The sequence below is a fragment of the Acyrthosiphon pisum genome, chromosome A2, assembly GCF_005508785.2.
Source record: "Acyrthosiphon pisum isolate AL4f chromosome A2, pea_aphid_22Mar2018_4r6ur, whole genome shotgun sequence".
NCBI lineage: Eukaryota > Metazoa > Arthropoda > Insecta > Hemiptera > Aphididae > Acyrthosiphon > Acyrthosiphon pisum.
The window spans coordinates 53,638,179-53,658,952 of record NC_042495.1 but is presented as its reverse complement, the minus strand read 5'-3'; the positions used below and the strand labels follow the sequence as shown (position 1 = coordinate 53,658,952).

The following is a 20,774-nucleotide window of genomic DNA, read 5'->3' as shown; positions in this document are numbered from 1 at the left end:
TATAACCTCAATAAAGGTAAATAACATATTTTAGATTTGTGAAATATTCATTCCCTTTAAATTCATAGGATAGTAGTTTTAGAAACAAAATATTTTACGATACCTTATCTTTTGAAATACTATGTAGGTACCTATATAATTACATACAGTATATTTTTTTCTAGCTGCTAGAATGACAAGATTATTTTAATATTTTTTGGGTCAAAAATTCTATAAAGACGTTCCCAATCATCGCCACGAAATAATAATGAATAACTAATTGATTGAACTTCGTAATTAATGTTTACTCATATCTGACAGTTTGGAATATCGCAGAACGCCACAATTATTATCTAAACTGATGTGGTGTGATAATAATAATTAATTTACCATAACACCATGACATGTATCACCATTAAATTGTGTACTAATGTGAATCCCGTATAGACGTGTTGAGACCATAACCTTGTCATCGCAATTCACAAATATGTATATAACATAATATTATGTTAATATTCTAAGTAAATTCTATAATCTGTATTGTAATATTAATGGTTTGTGACGTTTATATCTTACACTATAAATGTAGTATAATATAATATTATGAGGTACAACGGGCTTGTAAATAAAATTATAAAACAATATGAGGTGACTCACAGACGACTTTCAATATAAAATTGTCTTCAAGAGCCATTTTAGGTACTTGAGGATTTTCCGCTCTACAGGTTATCGACTTTCCGTTATCGTCAGTCGTGGGCACAAACGTCATCTCACTGGATGTAACATTCTCTTTGACATCGTCTTGCTGAAACACAAACAATGACAGATCGCATTACACACAATGTAAGATATTTTGGTAAGACCACGTCATAATGAAACTTGGTGGGTATAATATATTATTATACGTTATAATATAATATTTAATATTATAATATAATATATACACACACATTGCATACACACATATTTAGTTTGTGACAATTATTGCATCGCAAATAATAATTAATTCGAGATGATTCAAAAACCTGTGTAAATATTGCAATTCCCAATAATATTAATTTACCTATCGTAATTTAAATAGTAATTTCAATATCAAAATGTTAATATTATTTATTTTTTTCAACCTGCAAGTTTTTTAATAATAGTTGGATTTAATATACAATATTATAATATATGGATATAATGTATCACAATTTAACCTAACCTATGAGCTATGATAAAAATATATTATATGGTTACGCCAAGCCACTCGTGTGTGTGTGTGTGTGTGTGTGTGTGTGTGTGTGTGTGTGTGTGTATTTTATGTATCGACAAAAGGATTCGAACACCAGGTTGCACCATGATTTTCGTCGTTGAATAAAGACTTATGTCCAAGCTTATGTCATGTCTACAAATGTATCTACAATATCTTATATAATACATAAACCCTTATAGCCCGGAATGTGTCTCGCGTTGGTGTCTAGACTATTGTTGTCAATAAACGGCTTTAGATTTTTTTTATGTCTCTTGAGATGATCTAACATACGTCCAGCTATTACAAGTTACACGATTGGTTAAATTGTAATTAAATCCACTGAGATAAAACGTTTTTAACGCTTTTTCTGTCTCCCAGCTCACCTGCATATCTGCTCTTTCCCTAGATCTGTTTCATTTCCAGTGAAACACATCAATCTGGTGGTTGGGTAAATCATAAGGAAAATTTTATTTTCAGAATTAAGATTATAATATAATTCTTGATGAAAAACAGTAACAGCAGTGGCAATCCGAATCTGCAGCAAACACCCGACTAATTTTCACGACATCCATTCGTTATTATTTAGTGTCGTTACATTATTAAAATCATAATCAATAATCTTATTATATCCTAGTATATAATATAATTATAATGTTCATTGGCCAATGGTCATAACGTACATGCAAAACGCGTTTTAATAATATTTGAATATTATTCATATTACGGATTTTAGTATAGTATACTATAAACTTATTGGATTCTATAAAACAAGTAAATATGTTTCGATTGATATTTTTTTTCTAAAGCCCTTATAATTTAAAAAGTATTTGGTACACAAACAACATCAATAGATATTGAGGATTGTATATAATTGTTATGATACGCCTTTTCGAAGAACGACTTCCATGCTAAATTAAACACACTTCAATAAATAGGTACTATTCAATTTATACTATTTTTTTTATTTATTATAAGAACAACGTTTGTCGAAAATAAATTGATTTTTATTCCACCCTATTATTTATTTATTTTTATTTTAGTTATATTTACTTAAATATTCATGTATTATAACATTTAATATTGATAAAAAAAAGACAATAACTTCGAACAATACGTGCATAAGACACAAATACACCCACATTATTTATCATAGCAACTCAATTAAATTTCCGAGAAATATAGTGGTGAAAAGGGTGTTTCACACTGATATCAACATCGAATAAAAACGAACGGCAGTATATCATCGGTATGAATCGGAGTCTCCAAACCAACTATTGTAATTTAACAGATCCAAAGCAAATTGTAAGGTATATGGTTTTCCACCAACATCATATCCAGACCAAGTTCTACGTGCTTACATAATATAATATGATATATATGCGTAAATACATCACCACCCGTATCTATTCAACAATAGCAGCTTATAATATATATATATGGGCATTATATTGTGACTTAATTTAAAAGTTTTCACAGCATGTTAAGTCTCTTTAAAAATGGTTCATCTAAATCATCTGGTTTGCCTTTAACTTTAAATAATTATCTATTTTAATCAAACACCAATATTTATTATATATGTCACGTACATTAATGTCCATAAAGTATAGATATTTCCTAAATTTTTTGGATGAAAACTAAAGGAATTTTCCAAGTAACTCACACGATCGTCTAAACTAGTGGTAATAATATAGCATCAGCACAATATATTAACCAATCCGTATTTTCTATGAGAAATAAAACAAATAAATAATAGTCATACAAATATATTATGAATAACATATTTAATTGAGGGATCTTGAATAGTAGACAAAACCTACAATTGTAGAACTTATTATCATTACGTAACCGAGTAAATTATTTATTATTACGATTTATTAAACTTTGAAATAGCGTTTCTTACCAATAGATTATGATAATATTGATAGTATAATGATGAAATCCATAAATCACACCGTCAAAGTTGGTGAATTTTCTGTCATTCAGTGTATTGAACAGTATTCACACATGTTGGTTGGCATAATTTTAGCAAGTATATTAATAAATATCAGTACATTATTACTTATTGTCAACGAAAAAGAGCAGGATACCGTTCCAATGGCACCACGAACGCCGATGTACCAAATTTGCCTATACATCACGCCGGCTAACAGTTATAGAATAATAATAAAATAATATAATATGTATGTATGTACATAATAATATGTATACGATTTGTGCTACTTTCTCTCGCACACTTCTACGAGTGTAGTCACCGTGTATTTAGTATAATATACAGCTGATAAATTAAAATTAAATAAAATGAACAAATTAATATCACTATAACTTATTCAATAAGTTCCGATACGCCGTCATACCATTTATATAGGTATTATGGGAGTCGAGTCACCTTGTGAGATGTATTGTGGCGTTAATAAAATAACATTATATCGTCGCTAAAATATGTAAATTGCTCGGTGCGGTGGTGGCGCAAAGTGTTGCAGTTTTAGCACATTAACAGTTCGCGATGGAGCACGAGTCAACGTCGTCGGACGAGCGGATAGGGGATTGTAGAAAGGTCAAAGATTCAGTTATTCCCATGGGAAAAGACGATCGGAGGAGGTGGCGGCGCGTTGGTTGCTAAAGAGTGGTCGGCGGTCGGGCCTCTGCAGGGCGTTGGTGCGGTAGGCTTGTGTGGCGAAGGGTTTGCCAAAAACGTTTTCAGCAAATTCTTCAAGTTTAGATTATAATAATAATAATATAATGTAGTGTAATGCATATAATATAACTTAACGAAATGTGTGAAAGCTTGACAGAACTATAGCTATATTACTACACACACACACACACACACAGATATACTTTATATTATATAATACAACTCCGCCGTGGTATATGAACCCTCGATGAAATTCACCCCGTGCAAGTCCCTTCTCTAGACAGAAATCAACCGACATCCCCGCCACTGGTTTTTCCGTGTAAACTTGATCGAGAGCGTCGTATTCCAGGATTGCACATGCTCCAATTTTATATACGCATATTATTACATACGTATATAAACTTGTTTCGATAAATTTTAAATATGTTAATACAAAACTCAATACGATTAATTGGTCCACATATGATGTAAAAGATGCGCCTTGAAGTGATTCCTGTGGAATTTCAATACAATTATTTTACAACTTTGCAATGTCTAAACAATTTCATTATTGCTCACCGTTTGTCTGACTTTTAGTAGTTTATAATATAAATTTGTGTATTATCAGAATTGTATCCAAGTGAAATTCGAAATAGTAAAATAATATTAATTAATTCCACAACATGTCATCATATTTTATCCATACTGAACTAAACGTATTATTCACGAAACTTAAAATATTAGCAAAACGTAAAATAATATTTTAGATGAACTCGAATGAGATTTTAGTTTATTTTTTTTTTATGTTTGACACATTTTTTTGGAAGGGTATTGGCCCCAAACACACAGGTAGGTACGATACGTATAACGGTGCGTCTAAGTAGGACATAAGGACGAACCTAGTTGCATAGTATTCTGCGGCCCTAAATCGTGCGGCCCGCGTACATTTTTCACGGCACACACGCGGTAAAAAAAAAATAAAATGACTAACATTCTGTTTAAAGTTTCATCGGGCATTACGTCCCGAATGCAACGCGCTTGGAAAGTATATTATACACACCCTCTCACTCATGCCCACCCAGATCCCCGAACACAGGTATAATAACGTGTACGTGTGTATAGGCGCACACACGCGTACGTATAATATACGAACATCGAGTTAAGTCCGTGAATTCTTCATGCGTCATTTCCCATCCGTCCCCCCCCCGCCACTGGGCCGTTGCTTCGTCCGCGCACGTCGTGCCAAGGAGTGAACGCCCAAGTGGGGAGGAGAGGCGCACCCGCAGCTACGTACGTGACAGACAAATCGTCTGCGCGAGCGTTACCCATAAAATCGGACGATTTTTTTTCTTTTTATCATCCAAACGAGAACGACCGAATCGTATCCATATATACATTGTAGATATACAATGTGCTTCTATTGTCAGAAGTCACTTTTTTTTTGCTAAATATATAGGTATTGTATTCTACTAATTTATTTTTTCGATGATGATTTAAAGTGATTTCAACAAAACAGTTTAAAAAGTACTCGTATTTTAATTAAAATTTATATTTTTCAATTTATTTACATTAACACTAATACCTGTGTATTCACAAATTATTTACCGATTTGATGTTCAACTTTTATTTACCCGAATTATCCTAAAAATGTTACAATATTTTGTCATTGAAAAAAGTAAAAAGTAAAAAGTTTAAAATATTATATACATTTTTGTCAAGAATATTGTTGTAATTACTTAAAATTTTGTAAATGTAAAAAAAAAAGAAGGTTTACAAAATCTCGTGAGTTTTCCGATAAAATTACTGTCCGATGATAAAGTAATCACTCTGTATATATACTAGGTCCACACATTCGCACCCACCAGCCCGTCCGGTCGCACATGTACACAGCCGTAAATCATTGGACGATTTCATCTCGTATCATTTATAGTATACAATATATTATACAGCATACACTATTGCATACTGCTCTAAATAATAATATAGTAATATAATATACACTGGGTTGGCCACCCAGCTACGAGGCCAGTTTCCACAACTATACTGGAATAAGACGAATGTGTGAAAAAGGTTCAAAAATATTTTGCATACCTACATAATATATGAATATAATATATATATATTTCGACGCTGTCATTTTCTTCGGTTTTTTTTTTTTTTTGTATAGCGCACATCACGCCGTAATGACTTTAATAGATTACAGTCGGCGTGTTTTGAACAGATAAGAAATAAATAAATACATATACAAATAGAAGAAATATCGCCAGCGTCCACGCACGTGTTCAATAGTATATTTATTTTTATAATTCACGCCTGACAGGTTTCGACAAGATTATAATATATGTAGTACGGTACTAAAATTAGAACAAATTAGTACAATGTTTAGATTTAGAAATATGAATTAAAATTAAAATACAAATAGAAAAAAAAGACCAAAAACAAAACTAAAAATGTAAAATATAATTTCTAAATGGTTTGTTTGGGGTTGCAATCTATATGAGTAGGCACAGAGATTTTATCATTGTGGGTTGAAACATGGAAGGAAATCAAGGAAAGGATCAACTAAGAAACCATAATGAAGGGAAGCTAAATCGGTGACGAAGCACCGATAGAAAAGAGAAAGAATTTTGAGAGTATTTATGATAAGAGAATAGTTTCGAGGAGAATGCTATATCTTAAGAATCAAGGTATTGAAGGAAAACCATTTGTTTTGAACATCCTCTAATTTTAATAAGTTCTTCACAAGATAAGGTTTCCAAAGTACCCGACCGTACTCTAACAATACTCACTCACTCATAAAACGCGACATCTCAAAAACGACAAAACGTAATCAAAAGGCTCTAGATGTGCAATAAGAAAGGATTTTCCTATATTCGCATTTTAAATAGGTGGTCAAACAGAGATTTTAAGATTCATAGTAGAAACTGAAACTTTTTTTGTTTATAAATGGTTTCAATTGGTTGCAGATTATAATAATAATATAATAAATTAATATTTTTAGATTTTGAGCGAAGTGAAATCCATAATTGTATTTACAATGATGTGTTTTTTTTATCTGTCATCAATATTTTGGGTAGTAAAATGCTTCAATTTTCGAGATCCGAATATTTTCTGATAGAAAAGTGAAACTAGTAATATTATAATATTGCTCGTAACTATTAAGAAAGAGTGATTATGATTTTGAACTTATTTCGACTTCATAAAAACTTTGGCTGGTCAAAGTTGGTATCTACACACGCCAGTTGTAACATCAATATTTCTGTAGTAATTTACAAGGAAGGGGGGAAGTATAATATTGGAAAACAAACCATATCGTAAATGTTTAGGATAACATAAATGATTGTTATGACTTGGGTACAACCGGGTAATTATCAATAGACAATATTATTACTCTTATTTACAATATAAATTATGTTATATACTTAAATACAAAAACGCTTTATTATAGTATAAGTCGCCTTAGTAGTAAGTTAGCCTATAGTAGATTGTGCCACCGGGAGGCCGGGAAGTTTCCCGGTGGGCCGGAGCGCGGTCATGGCTATACAGGCCTATCATTCTAAAACTGATTTTTATAATTTATTTTATACTTAAATTTGTTCTTTTTTATTTTTAAAAATATTAATTTTTGATAAAAATATTATTTGCATTATTATCTATGAGTAAACACTAATAAGATAACTCTAGTTAATTTCACGGTTATTTATTTATTCATGGTATTATCTTGGTAGCTATATAATACTGAAATACAACCGGCCAAAGCAAAGCAATGCAGACCGATCTCGGAACTATTTTCAATCACACTAATTCATAAAGTGAATACCTTTAATTAAAGAAGACAGAAGTAATATTGTAATAATTTATAATATTATGTTTCATTTTTTCGTTCAATAAAAAATGCTAAACCATTGCATATATATTAAACTAGGTACCTACCCAGGCCACCTAATAATTTCTAAATAAAAATAAGTTCTGAATTATTTCAACTATTATAGAGTGATGAATGTGATACTACGTTTTATAATGCTGATGTTAATGATGACAAAAATATTGCTATGGTTGAAAAAAATAATTTGTTAGATATTTCTTTTAATTATTTTCAAAAACCTATGCCATCTGGTATCAATGATTATTATTTTTTAATTTTATTACATTTCCATTAAATTGTTTGCATTAATGGTGTTTTGGGCCGGTGAAATGAAATTCTCCCGGGCCGGTTAAAATTCAAAATCCGCCACTGGTGGTATCTCAACAATTTCCAATATTAATATTATTATTTCAAACGTATATTTGAATTATTACATTTTACCGAGACCAGTATACCTATGTACTATTATGTACCAACAGCAGCATAAGACCGATGAGTGGTCCCAGAAATACTTAGCCTTTCGAAAGAATTGATCTGTTTTTTTCGTGTTACGTAAATAATTTAAGCAAACAAATATTTTGTGCGACCTGAATTTTTTAGAAAATCCTGATCAAAAATATGAATTTTGCTAAATAGGGTCCGTCAGGGACGCTGCCCGACTTCGTCCGCTTTTATAGTTTATACCATTACAAATTAAAATATTTAGAGTGTTTATGTTTTCTCGAAGAACATACCGGAAGCGGTTATATTACAGTATAATAAGTATACCTAACACAATTCACTTTTTCAAATAAAACATTGGACGGTTATTTATTACTTGTAAATATTTTACAACGCCTGTGCATTATTTCCCTTATTTCCGTGTGCAGCGTGCCTAACATAATATAATAATAATAACAATAATAATAAATAATAATGAATATTATTTCCGATCAACAATTATTATTAGTCAAATAATAATTATTAGTTATTTTCCCAACGTGGTTGGTCGGAACGCTTCTTATTTCAACAAAAGTTGATGTTTATCAAATTCGTCACGCTATTTTATAATTATACATTATTAGGCCTTTAATTAAATTTAATCGAGTAAAAAAAAAAATACGAATCGCTTTAATTTCAATTTTATTACTTGGCAGGATAAATAGATTATTGGTTTTTCGTGACACGTATACATTTTACATGTATAATAGTTATAATACACTTACTGGCTGCATAATTTTAGCCGGCTAATTCAATCAATGCAAAAGATTACTTATCTTACTTTCAACCATATTTAGTATGGCCACTGTGATTAGTTTATGTATAATTGTTATTTTAGACGGTCGTGAACAGTCCACAATTTAAAAGAAATGATTAGAAATTAGAAAAGACAATATATTACACCGTTGGTCTAAATATTTTTTTTGCGTAGTTATATTCATTTTAGTAATATTATAAAAAAAAAATGTATTTTTCTGATAATAATATAATGTTTGTAGTTATAATTACGTTTTGTTAGTTTGGAATTATGTAATGTTATGTTAATTTAAATTATCGCGCACGTAATGTAAATGTAATTACATACATGTGGTATAATATTGTATTCTAGTTATATCATATAAATAGTGGACATAAATATTTGATACCTAAGTATTTTATTTTATTTCGCTAATTTCCCAACTCAATTAACAAATACCTAATATATCATATAGGTATCATTATCAGTTCATACGATGTAAGACTTGCTTTATCATTTAAGCCCAAAGATAATTCTTGAATTCAAGTGATTTCTGGTAAATAATATGATCTATGTTTAATTCGCAATACGTATATTATACATATAGGTACGAATTTATTTATTGTTGCTAAAATTTAAATTATATTATAAATTATAACAGGAAATATAAAATAAATAATTTTAATGTTAATCAATTTATAACTATTAATAATTTTTTATACCGTGTAAAATATGTAGGTATATATATTTATAATGGTAAGTAAATCATTAGTTTGAAGTTAGAAAAACAAATAACCAAAAGAATAATGATATCATTAATTTTTTTTTCAATTTTATGAATCACGATGCAATCAAAATATGCATGAACGTTTGTACAAAAAAATATTTTCAAAGAACAAAGATCGTATTATTATCATAATAATTTATTTCAGAAAAAATTGAGCATGAATAAAGATAAATATGCAAGAATTTTTTAATTTAAATAATGTAAATACCTACAAAGCGTATTTAAATTGTTTGTATAAAATGTTACCTTAACAAATAAACTAAACAAAGCTGCTCCATGGACCACGATAGAATAATTAGACATCTAACGTAATTAACATTTCAATTCGTAATCTAGTCTTATTAAACTTGAACTTAAAGACTAAACAACACAGCATCAATATTATACACGTGTATAATATTATATGAATATTTATTTTTTTCTAATGGAAATTAATAATAACTTCAACGTTTAATTTTGTTTCGCAATTTAAAAAAAAAAAAATTACACGATACTTTTATCATGTCATAATACCTTGTTTATATCTACGAACTGCCATAATGGCATAACTTTTAATAAATTCAATCACTGATATTGTATATTAATCTATATTATTATGTTTCTAATAACTAATTGTGTGACAAATGTAAAATAATATCACCTATTATTTGACGTATATTGTATAAAATACAAATTCTAAAAGCGATTTATTTCAATTAATATCACTTAACGCTACAAATATTAATCAAACCGGTATAATCGTTTTATAATAAAAATACACAATGACAATAAAACGATATAATACTATTATGACGTCGTGTTCATAGTCGGTATATGAAACACTGCAGAAACCCTGTCAGAAAGACGAAAATGTGAAGAGGTGATACCGTGGTACTAGTCTAGTTTTAAATATTATCATACCGACTCGACTTATTTCAGTATAATAATAATATGTTTTTTTGCAATCCCTCGTATACAGATCAGAGGGATGAACATGTGAAATAAAAGTATTATACGACAGTCACATAACTCACCACGCCAACTTAAATATATTATTTTATAACGTAAATTTTATTTATATGTCAATCACTATAAGTATATTATAGTGCATTTCAATCAAAATATTCAATAACAAATGACTTTGTATTTTCTTATATTCTTAAATTCATTTAATAATATTCAGACAATAAATGTGTTTATGTATTATGTATAAATGTAATATTGTTATAATATAATGTTAATCTATTCACCATGAACCATTCCGTGTATTATAATATCTAAAATATCTAAACTAATTCGATTCAATTTATTCGTTGAGTGCCCGATGTTGACATTATATTTGAAACTTTTAACATTCTTTAAAAAGTTTCCACAAATATTAGATAAACTTTACAACGATGCGTACACACTCAGGAATACAGGATTTCCCAAGAGTAAGTTATACCATAAATTACTTAATGAATAATAATTTGTGGTTATATATTAATATGTCAACAAATTTTCTGGTGTGAATAAGAAATGCATAATATCCATTTAAACAATAGGTACATTTTACGAATAATGAACTGTAAATTTTAATATTCATGCAACTTTTCATAATAATATAATTAATATAAGTTTAAAGCGGTAAAATAAAAAAGAAATTTTAATTATCATAATAATAATTACGGTTGTGCAAGTAGAGAACATACTATTGCATTAATTTATTGAAAGCATAGTGCATTCGTCGTAATGAAATTAAAAGCCAGACAGTATACGGGATGTTTGGCATTTCGTCTGGGTTCACTCATCTAGTTAGGGAGTAGTGGTGTATACATTATAAGGCATACATTTGAATTAAACGATAAATCATTGCATCGGAAATCATTTATATCAGTAAAGTACAGTCTGCCGTGTTTACCATGTAAAATATATTATGTAATAACAATTACTACATATTATACCTAAAATGTTTTTTAAAAAAATGAAAAATAATAAATTAAGACAAAATATTTAATTTTGCGTATAAAGGTATTATATAATAATATTATAAAATATTTTGAGCATAACGTCATTCCAAAAACACAGAAGAAAATTGTTGACAATTTACGTCACAACGTTTTTTAATCAAAAACGAAATTATATAGATTATCTATATCGAACGGAATTTATAAATTATAATATCTACAACTTTGACAAGACCTTATTGTTTTTTTATTATCTATATTAATCCACTACGAGAACTACATTCCACCGGTGATTTTAATTTGTGTACAAGTACTTACACATTAAAACAAAACCACAGATGTAATCTGGGCCTTGGTTTTTACCCAGGATGAAAATGTTTTATGTAAACTGCGCTCGGTTTTTTATCACCATGGATAAATACAATAAAATATAAAACTGATAAGTGGTATGTATAAATTGCATAAATAATACAACGGAAAAAAATGATGTATGTTTATTGACTATCATAGGATATAAATAATAAAATTAATATTAAATAATGATTAAGAAAAAATATTTTAGTAGGTAAGTATATAGGTACAGTCTATATATAAAAATAAATAAAAATTACATATTTGTTTATTAGCAACACATAATAGAAAAAATATTTAAGAGTTGTACAGCGATAAACAAAAATAGGATATTGTATTGATACGTATAATATTGATTGATTGGTATTTCCCCATTTTTATATTTATTTACTAAAATCTAATTTTCACATTTTTTTTGTTGTTTCATAATTTTTAACTTTGATAATTTATTTAACATTGAACTTCCAAGTATAAAATAGGTTTTAGACACGGCTTACAATCATATGTTCTACCGACGATAAGAAACGGGGCACATGTTACATTATACATTTTTAAGCAATGTAATCCGAGAGCATTATACATAAAAAAGTACACAGTTTACGTATGTCCCAAACCGCAAAGGTCTAACCGCACTAAGGTTCTCGCCATGGGCTTCGTATAGGTAATATGTCTTGTAGGACTCATAGACCTGCGCACAGGGAAAGCAGGGTGTGCTGTTGCCACCCCTTAAGGTTTGAATAGATTTGTAAAGGCCAAACGAGTCCAACTGTCCAAACCGGGCCACCGTATAATGCTCGATAAAAAATAAGTCAGTTTTCTAAAAAATGTATTGAATCACCCACCTAATCTTTTCTGAGTTTAAATAGGTCTATCTTTCACACTGAGCACAATATATTATTATATTATTAACATTCATTAAAGATGTATATGCAATATTATATCTAGTATAACTATGATCGGAATCTAAAAATATCTAAGGTTTTGGCATGTCCCATTATAAAACTATACAGAAAATATGCAGTTCACTAATATTCATTGTATTGCCACCGTCCTCCGAGTAGTGAATTTATGGACCATTTGTAAGAAAAAATTGGCCAGTAAAAATGTTCGCTGCACACGACTTGAAAGTCTGCACACGCCTATTTTGTAGTTCTATGTAGTTCTATGTTCAGGTAGTTAAATTGGCCTGCCTTAAAAATTGAGTGGGTATGGGTGCCAGGTGGGTAAATTAATTGAGTAAACCGTATACGTCCGATAGTTTTTCCGCTGTAACCGTGTTAAACACAGGAATGTCATTAAATCGTTTATATATAATTAGTTAAGCCCGTTTTACAGACGTTATTGAAGTGATGGGTGGGTCGATGCAACTACTATTTCAACTGCCAGTCTTAATTTCATTCGGGGCCACTGGACTTGTGGGTATAATAGTTATGGAGTTTTCTTACTACAGACAGAATCGATGTAAAATCGCACGATGATACACGTGCACGACCGAGTACACATCGAGACGAGTCGGGATTTTCCGTGGTAAGATTACTGGCACGGTCGACATGTAAAACACTATAATATTTCACCCGAAAGACGCACGGTGACCGGCAAAGTGCATATCTGTGTCGGGACGCATTCTAAGGTCTAGCCGTAAACCAAATGTATGGCGTCGAATATACAACGATTACCGTTTCGTTTAAAGGTCTCGGGCGAACGGGTGAATAATAAATTCAATTTCGTCGTCGTTCGTGGGTAGTATAAGTAATATCTATGTACATAATACGCACACGATGAAATGTATTTCAGTGTCGAAGAGCGTGGAAAGACGCACGTACATATAGGTATACTGCATTATAATAATAATATATAATAGCATGACATAATTTATGTTATATTATACAGGGCGATTCTATTAACAGTGTTCAGTCATTATCATCAAAAGTATTTGCCTACTTTAAAATATATTTTTGCATAAGTTTAAGTTCTCCGTCATATTATCTATAACAACATTTTGAAATAAAAATAATATTTTTTACCATGTTTTAATATTCTCATTTTGATAGTGTTAGCTTTGAATATTTTGAGCATATAATACCTATTCAAAAAAAAATATTTTTGAAATTTTGAATATTCAATGAGCTATTAATTTAGGTATTATGCATACGTATTTACAGTGTTGATTAGCATTTGGCAATGTGACGATGTGATACATGATTATCCACTTATCCCACAAATGTTTGGTCTACCTTTCTAAACTTGAAAGTATCTATAAATAACTAATAACTCGTTCCTTATTCAATTATTTTCTAAATGACCTAGGTATATCAAAAATCCCAGAAAAAATATTCTGCTTCAAAATTCAAAACTAAATATGCATATCATTTGAAATGGAAAACAACTATGATGAAAAATAGTGAAACATTTTGTTTATATTGGCTTCGAATAATAAATAAAAAAAAACAAATAAATATTAATCGACACTACGAGTGTTCACCATTATAGTCACCAAGTATAATACATAGTAGCTATATATTATATTAAATATTATATTGTTGTATCTTTGTACAACACGATGTCTGGTAAAATATTACAAATTTACATTTCCGAACATTTGCTAAATCGTCAATTATTAATGTACCTAATCGGATATTTTTATTTTACATTTATTATTTGTACCTGCCAGAATTGTCGATTGTGGTATCACAAGGTATTGCCCTATTTTAAACTATGCATAATTTAGTTATGACTGATGAGCAAACCAAGATCAAGACCAAGAATATGTAAGTCTTGGTTTTGGTATTTATTACTTGTACGCGTAGAATCAATCTTAGTAATGGTTTTAGTCTTGGTTACACATGTTAATCTTTGTCTTGCAGCCTTGTTTCATTCAAAAAATGCTTAAAAAAATTAAATACCTATTATATCATTCAAGGCTAGGATTTTTATTTTATCTCCAAGATACAACTTACTTTAAAAGTACAATATAATATAATACAATTATATATTTACAATCCAAACATAAATAAATTCAATAATGTTTTAATTTCCATTTTGCATTTTTTTTTAAACTAGCTGATACACTATGTACTTTGTTGCCCGTTAAGACTTTTTCAACTCGTTATTTAATATTCGGTGGTTGGTGTTCAAAACCTACACATTTTCATCTTGAATCTTGAATCTCAAAGGCTTGTGCAAGAAACAATTCAAAATGCGATTTTGGAAGATGCTTTCTTAGTGTATAATTACATGGTATTATGAAGGTACCGTGAAAATTTCAAACCTCAAGCTATCATTATTTTGGCTCTATACGACGTCTAAGTTGATCAGTCAGTGAGTCAGTCAGGGCACATTTTATTATATTACAGCCATCCCACACGGCGTTGCCCGTGAGACACGATTGTGATTATGTGAGTAGTATATTTTCAAGTAAGCACTAAGCAATCCACCTGCTAACGCAGACCACGCGAGGTGCGTACGTCATTATGGGTATTTTGACCAAATATATTATACACGTCTAAAATTATATTCAACATAACCAAAAGCAACGTCACAATAAAGAAAAATATATAATTATTTAGTTTATTTTTTTGCAGGGCAGATGGTGCCACTGCATGTTGTATTTTAGCCATCCAGATTTCCTACTTTTCCGGTGAATTTTCCTAAGACTACCTACCATACAAACCTCTTCCTGACAATTATGAACACAACAGAAAAAAATCAGCCAAATCGGTCAAGGCATTCTGAAGTTATGGAGTGACCAAGGGAAGTAGGTATTAATTTGTATATATACCTATATAGATTATTAAATTATTGATTTCATAATAAAGTCATTGAAATTAGTATGCTATTGGCCATTTTCTTCTTGTTTCCTGAATATGTTACACTTTTGCTACTTAAGTCACAGTGACTCTGATTATTCACGAAATACGTGTAATTTTCTTCACTCGTAATATAAAATTAAAAATATACTTTTTTAATACGTTACCAGAAAATAGATACTGATGTTCTACATTGTACTACACTTGTAACATAGTAATACAGTATATTGCACAATATAATATGAAAGTATGATACAAACGACGCAAGAAAAAAAATGTACAAGCAAATGGTATGTACCATAATAATTTCCTCTTATTAGTATTTTACTCAAAGTAGAGATGTAGGTATCAAATATCAATGCAGATAAATAAATATAAGTATGAATAAATTGTGGTTTGTAAAGACTAAAGATAGTACCTAATTATTAATTTATTATGTGACTGTGCTCATGCATCAATGTCTGTGTTGATTTCATCATATTTTGGAAAATAAAATGATTAATCCGTAGGTACCTGCTAATTGGTATAAAAAAACATTTACTATTTTTTTGAAATATTGTTTCCAATTATTTCTTATCTAGTATACAATTATTCGTAGATCGTCGATCAAATTTTATAATATTTTCTTGTTTCTTATTATATTCATTACAAATAAATAAACTTGACATATATATATGCGTTTTTAATGGAAAAATTAGCATGACCGCAAAAGTTTTTTTGATAAGCTGCTACACCCAGGCAATTAATACTACGACATCAATACCGTTTTGATCATTACTAGCCACATTAGTTTATTGAATACTTATTGCGCCTATAATGTAACAGTTATATATTGTATACTAATCGCTCACTGTTATAAACAATCAAGAAAGTAAATATGTTAGTTATAAAATTAAATTTTAATCAAAATTATTTTCGATTATTAATGGGCTGTATATCTATTCCCTGATGTAGTTACGTTTAGTGCGGTTTTATTAAATTCAAACAAAATATATAATAAGTATTTAATAACTATATGCAAAAAAAATTACATTTGCTTACACGATTAATTGGCCTGCCAATAAATGTTGGATTTATTGAAACTTAAATTATTTCACTTGTATATATGTAGGTGCTTGTAGTGCATCAAAATAGCCCAATACATTATTATAATGTTAAAATGTATATTTTATAATAATGATTATATATTTATATGGGTGGGTATATCACACCAAGCGTAGTTTTATCAACCTCTGCCACGCGTGTCTGTAACTCTCAATAGGGTCTGCCCTCGCGGTAAAAAATTAATAAAAAAAAAAAACTATTATCGTTGGTGTAAACCTATTATATAACTTGCACACACTTCTCCCACACCAGCCTGCTGATAGCTACAAAATAATATGCATGTATACAATATTATGCAGAATGAGTGCGGAAGTGTCGTGACGGGATTGCAGTAATCAAAACGTCGTTATACGGTGCGTGGGCCGATAATTTCTAAATATTAGCTGACCGACGAATGGGGTTTACAGGAGGCTTGAATTTTGGACGGGTGGTGCGCAGGTGGAAGGGTGATCACGAGGTGTGTCGACCGATAACATCTGACCCAAACTACCGATGTGCATATACAGGTACATCGTGTATCGTGATTCGTGGCGTGTTTTAACTAATATTAAAGTTTAAAAAAAATACCCATATATAATAATAGAAATAAATAGCCCGGTACGCCGTATTATTATTTATTATTATAAAGAAATCTCCACAATATAGCCCCATAAAAGTACCCCCTTCCCCGATGTTTTATTTTAATCCTCTGCCGAGCATAGGTATATGGGTAGTTTGCGTTTACTATTATAATTTATAACTTAATAGTGCATCGGTTATATTAAACAATAATCATAATAATTAACGATGCAAAATGTCAGAAATTTAATATTCAAGACATTTCTGAAACTTAAAAATTAAATTGTATTTTTAATAGAGCCTACTTTTTTTATTTTAACGGCTTGTAAAAATTATTAATATTCGAATTTCAAAGTATACTTCATAACGTTAAAAATAATATACTGTAAAAATTATATTAATTCAAATATTTTACTTTTAAATAATATAATAATATTTTTTATAAGTACAGTGGTAATGATAATATTAAACATTTGAGCGTTAGTATAGGTATAGCATACATACCTCAATATTGCTATTTTATCAAAAGAAAACTAATATAAATAAAAACAAATAATACAAAGTTTTTCTTGGAAATATCCAGGGGTCAGAAATGTCCTTCTTACATCACTAATAGTAATACATTAAAAATGATATGAAAATCAGTTGCGTAAGGTGAATTATTATTATTATTATAGTGAAATCGTTGAATTATTTATACTTTTAAAACATTACAGTAATAAGTATTACTACAACCTACCTATAATGCGTAGGTATAATATAAAAAAAATATATACCTATTATGCATTTTTTTTATTTTCCAGAATTTTCGTTTAACCTACCTACTTGAATTGCAAAACTATATGAGTAAAGTAAATCGAGAATAGTATACATGCCAACTTTACAAATATTGTGTTATTTACAAAAAATTATCTAAAAATAATATATCTAATATTTGTTAAGTTACGGAGGTTGTCTGTTGAGAGACTTATACCCGGAATTATTGCCCTTAATCGGATGTGTTTAAAAAGTAAAATGTTAGCTTGTGCATTTCGGGTTCAAAATTATTATTGTACCAATATAATATTGTCAATACACTGATAGGGCATATTATCATGTTTGTATATCTTAACCATTTGTATCTATATAATGTATATACCTAATATTGTATATTATATAGCATTATATAGATACAGCGTGCCGTAATGATTATTTACTGTCCAACAATTACTCTTCGGTTCCATTTAATTTAAACTTCCAGATCGTATTTTATCATTTAACCAACTCGTTTAAGTTATGAAACACGTTTAATTGTAATGTATTAAATTATGTATTATACGCCTACCACCCACATAACATATAAGTGGGTACATTATATACTCAAAACTCAGTGTGCTTATACAAACGATTATATCACATTAATTTACGATATTTACTTAATATTCTATACTCGTTTAACTTGATAAAATACGTTAAAATATTTGTCAATTTGCCAGGTACCTATTGACTTTAATAATATATAATTTATATGTAGGATGTACGACGCCAGAGTATATTATAGTCGACTATCGGTCATATTTAAATTGTCAAATCCTCCAAATATCCTTTTTTTTCATCTAAAAACTTCACCTTGTCACTGCAGTCGGCAATTATTCTTCTGTTTTCTCTACTTATTGTTTCATTTCTTCATAACTTGTTACATATAATAGCTTCTTTATATTCCCTAGATTTGAATGATTATAAAATACACTCTTCTTTATTATACAATTGCATTTACAATGACCGATTTTGTACATTCTTACAGTTCAAATCAATTGAAACGTTTTAACTTTCTAAGTAATTCTACTCGTTTTTAAGTGTTTTACCAATTCGCCCATTATAGTTTCTCGCAAAAGTAAAATAAGATAGTTTAAATAACATGCATCAACAAACTGTCATAATACCGATTTCTCAAACATTTTAAAAGCCAACAAAAATATCAATTATTTTTCTTCTTGATCCTAGGTACTTAATGTTTACCATAAATATTATTTCACCGAAGTGTGAGGCATTTCGTGTTAGCTAATGACACTGGAAGTTATAAAAAATATATATGACAGAAATAGCATAATTGATAAACACGTAATACGATACGTAATGATCGAATTGCGTTATATTGTCGTAATTATTTAGTTACCTGCCGTAAATTACTGCCATAAATTGTGGTACACGCATTACACACACAAAACAACAAATTTTCAAATAATTGTTTTGCGTATTACAACTAATTCGATTTCACTTAAACTTGATCAAAAAGTGTATTGGTTAAATTATAGTTTAAGGTAATTTTTACAATTTACAAATTATTCTCATTGATCTTACAAGATATTTAGGTACATTTAACACATGGTAGATTAAATTAATTTACATTTACATTTTGTACCTACGCAAGACGACAGATAATAATATATTGAATTATTGTTTTTAATTTTAAAAATTGGATACCTATGATTAGTGCATGATATTAATATATTATATTAAAATACATTCAATTAAAAATAACCAAACACTTAGATAGATAAAACGAATTAGTATAAACAGTAAACACGTTTGACATATTGTTCATTAAATTTGTTTACTTTAATTTGGAATACATACAATTCACATCGTTTTTTTATTCTAATGGTTTTCATTGGTCATCAAATAAAATCAAGTTAAATAAAATAGTAAATAACGTACTAGTTTATAACAATATAGTATTTAAAACTCAGGTAATTTATTTTTTTTTTTAGTTTTTATTTTTTATTTAGAATTGTACAATCTATATATTGCTATTTTAAAATCCCCTCCCCCGCCATATGATGTATATAATATTATAATATACAAAGGTTTTCGGAGTACTAATTTAATGCCTCTAACTTTAAAGGCAGGACTACTGGATAAAATAATATCTTCCCACAAGGCAAAAACCTAAATACGCCACTGGTGTGGACTATCGGACTGATTGTGAGGGATGATTTTTTTTTTAAACCCCTTTTCATCTAATGCATAAATAAATGAAAAATCTTAAACATCCAGTCATTACATAAATACAAAATAATAATATTAAATACAATTTAAACAAATCAACTTATTTACAAAATTATTTAGAGTCAAATAAAAACAATTTTTAAACTATTGTATGCACAATAATGTTGAATATAATGTTAGATATTTCCACATTAAAATGAACGTTAATCAAAATGGAAAACGACAAACTTTGTGTTTCAATTCGTATGAATGGTATTTATGAGAAAGCAATTACTCACAGATTAAGGAACTATATTAATGGAAAACGAAAATTATATGGAGACAGAATAATACGATATTAAAGCTTA

At 29.1% G+C, this 20,774-nt stretch overlaps 1 protein-coding gene across 1 annotated transcript in view; it reads right to left on the bottom strand.

Annotated features, from left to right (window-relative positions):
* Positions 1–20,774, bottom strand: part of LOC100168093 (hemicentin-1) — a 197,407-nt gene that overhangs the window by 57,642 nt on the left and 118,991 nt on the right. The window contains exon 5 of the mRNA XM_029490229.1: positions 637–784. Coding sequence (XP_029346089.1) covers positions 637–784 — 148 coding nt within the window. The remainder of the gene's footprint in view (positions 1–636; positions 785–20,774) is intronic.